The sequence below is a fragment of the Penaeus chinensis genome, chromosome 40 (genome assembly GCF_019202785.1).
Source record: "Penaeus chinensis breed Huanghai No. 1 chromosome 40, ASM1920278v2, whole genome shotgun sequence".
NCBI lineage: Eukaryota > Metazoa > Arthropoda > Malacostraca > Decapoda > Penaeidae > Penaeus > Penaeus chinensis.
In genome coordinates this window covers 11,231,282-11,233,781 of record NC_061858.1, presented here as the reverse complement: position 1 = coordinate 11,233,781, position 2,500 = coordinate 11,231,282, and the positions used below count along the sequence as shown (strand labels likewise).

The 2,500-nt window shown below is 39.6% G+C and overlaps 1 protein-coding gene across 1 annotated transcript in view; it reads right to left on the bottom strand.

Annotated features, from left to right (window-relative positions):
- Nucleotides 1-1,538: 1,538 nt before the first annotated feature.
- LOC125046984 overlaps nt 1,539-2,500 on the bottom strand; it is a 10,751-nt gene continuing 9,789 nt past the window's right edge. Inside the window, exon 8 of the mRNA XM_047644990.1 lies at nt 1,539-1,816. Within this exon, the coding sequence (XP_047500946.1) occupies nt 1,576-1,816 (241 nt within the window). The 3' untranslated portion in view covers nt 1,539-1,575. The remainder of the gene's footprint in view (nt 1,817-2,500) is intronic.

Genomic DNA, 2,500 nt, shown 5'->3' with positions numbered 1-2,500 from the left:
CCTAAAAGTAAGTTAAGCTTAATTTGGCAAACAACATGGTATTCGAATATCCTGAGGCAAACTTTAGTGTAAATACTCTGTTCTTTGTAGGTGTTACAGCGGCTACTTGTTTGCCTAATCCTGTCTGATCTAATAATTGGACAAACTGATGGCGTTTCTGTTGAAATCCTGGTCGGAGCAGTTGCCACGAGGTCGCAAAGTAAGGTAGAGAGAGATGTAAGGAATCAACCGAAATTAAGGTAAGAGATGTGCTCAAACTAATTAAAAATGACAATATTGTTCAGCAGCAGATAAGGTCCGCGGATATGTTCACTCTAATTAAATATTTTATAAATCCGAACAAGTTCATGGGTTTATACTGAAATGCGGCGTCTTATAGCGTAGAGTTGAACGAGGGAATCAAGTGAACGGTCAATTAATTGTTCCAATTTCGTTTCGCCATGCAGTTTTGTAATTGGCACATGATTCTCGTATGGGGTCACCTTGAGATCAAGAAAACCATGTTGCGTGTTCGAAATAATCGAAATTTTGGCCCGGTTTGACTTTAGAAATTATCGTGAAGTACTACAATCAAGTACAAAAACCTGCTTTAGCTTGTATTGCAGTTATTCATGAGCATGATGAGACCGAGGGTGGCGAAATTATTACAACTCCAAATAATATGCAGAGGGAAAGTCGAAACGACATGAAGGTAAATGAGGAAATAACGACAGAGCAGAAGCGAGATCTATCCCGAGTGCTAAAATAATATCAAGTGCAAGGGTCGTTAAATAGCAATATTGAACAGTTGTTAAATTCTGGGGTCACTGAGCAGTCTAAGTCCCCTTATTCCACCCCTTTAATTGCTGTCAAGAAAAAGGATGGAAGTAATAGGCTGTCCTTAGATTTTCGTAAAATCAACAAGCCAGCGGTATTTGAAGCCGAACCGATACCAGAGTAATTATTTTACTAAGGTAGACTTAAATAAAGGCCATTGGCAAATTCCTTTGGATGAAAAGAGTAAACAAGTGACAGCATTCCAAACAAGCAAGGGATTGATGCAGTTCATAATGATGACATTTGGCTTAGTAAATGCAAATGCATCATTTAAACGAATTATGAGAAGGCTATTTGGTGATATGAGTAATGCTGAAATATTTGTTGACGATACCCTCATCCACTCCTTAGACTGGAATGAACACCTTAACGTATTTACAGCTGTTCTCGGTGTTTTACGTGAAGCATCCCTAACCGTTCGACCATCTAAGACTAAGATTTGATATTTCACTGTGGAATACCTGGGAAGTAATGTAAGTGGGGGGTTCACACAGACTGTCGCAGATAAAGTTTATCAAATATGAATATGAAGTGCTAAAGACAAAAAACAGGTCTGAGCAGAATACCAAGTCTTACTGAGGAAATAGTGAGTCCCACCACAGGGAATAATGAGAGTTCTCCTGCTAGAATAACTATAGGCCTATATCATATGAAACTGATTCATACCTGATCATGAGCCCTACCCGACAATGGAATGAATATCCCTCCTGGTAAAATAAAGTGAATCCCTACCTCCCAATATAAGAAGAATCCTACCGGTCAAACTAAGAAAAGTCCCTGACCGACAGTCCCAAGAAAAATCCTACCTATTACGACAAGAGGAATCCTAACCAGCAGCCTTAATCCGAAACCTACCTGATAGGACACTTCGTCGGTGTTCTCGGGAATGAGGTACTGGCGGCTGAAGCTGATCCAGTAGGCGTTGTCTGTGTCCCCGTAGTTGCGGAGGTTGAGGAAGGGCAGGGCGTCGTAGCGGCCGTCAGGAGTCTTCTTGCGAATCCTGGAGCGAGGGAAAGGCATCATTACTGGTCTTTTTTTTTTTTTTTCTTTTTCTTTTTTTTTTTGTTACTTGATATGCGTGTCTTTCGTCTCGTCCTAGTTTCTGAAATGTTTACTATTTTTCTTCTTTTATCCTTTTATTGTTGTTTGTTTTGTTCTTTTTCTTTTCCTCCTTTGTCTTCATCTGCTTCTTCATCTTCATCTTCGTCTTATTATTATTATTATTATTATCCTTCTTCTTCTTCTTCTTCGTCTTCCTTTTTTTTCCTTTTACTTCTTCTTCCTTTCTTCTTCTTTTTCTTAATTTTCATCTTATCTTCTTCTTTTTCTTCACTTTCACCTTTTCTTCTTCTTTTTCTTTTTCTTCTTCCATCTCCTCTTCCTTCTTCTTCCTCTCCTCCTCCTCCTCCTCCCCCCCCCCCCTCCTCCTCCTCCTCCTCCTCCTCCTCCTCCTCCTCATCCTCATCCTCCTTCTTCCCCTCCTCCTCCTCCTCCTCTTCTTCTTCTTACTCCTCCTCCCTCTTCTCCTTTTTTTATAAGATTAGAGGTTAGGATTATATTACCAGAACCCAGAAACCCTAGAAAATAACAGATTAGTCTTTGCTGAAGGCAGCACATGTACGATTTTCCCCCTAATGTTAGTACACAAATATCATACAAAAGAAAAATAATAACATTAATAAAA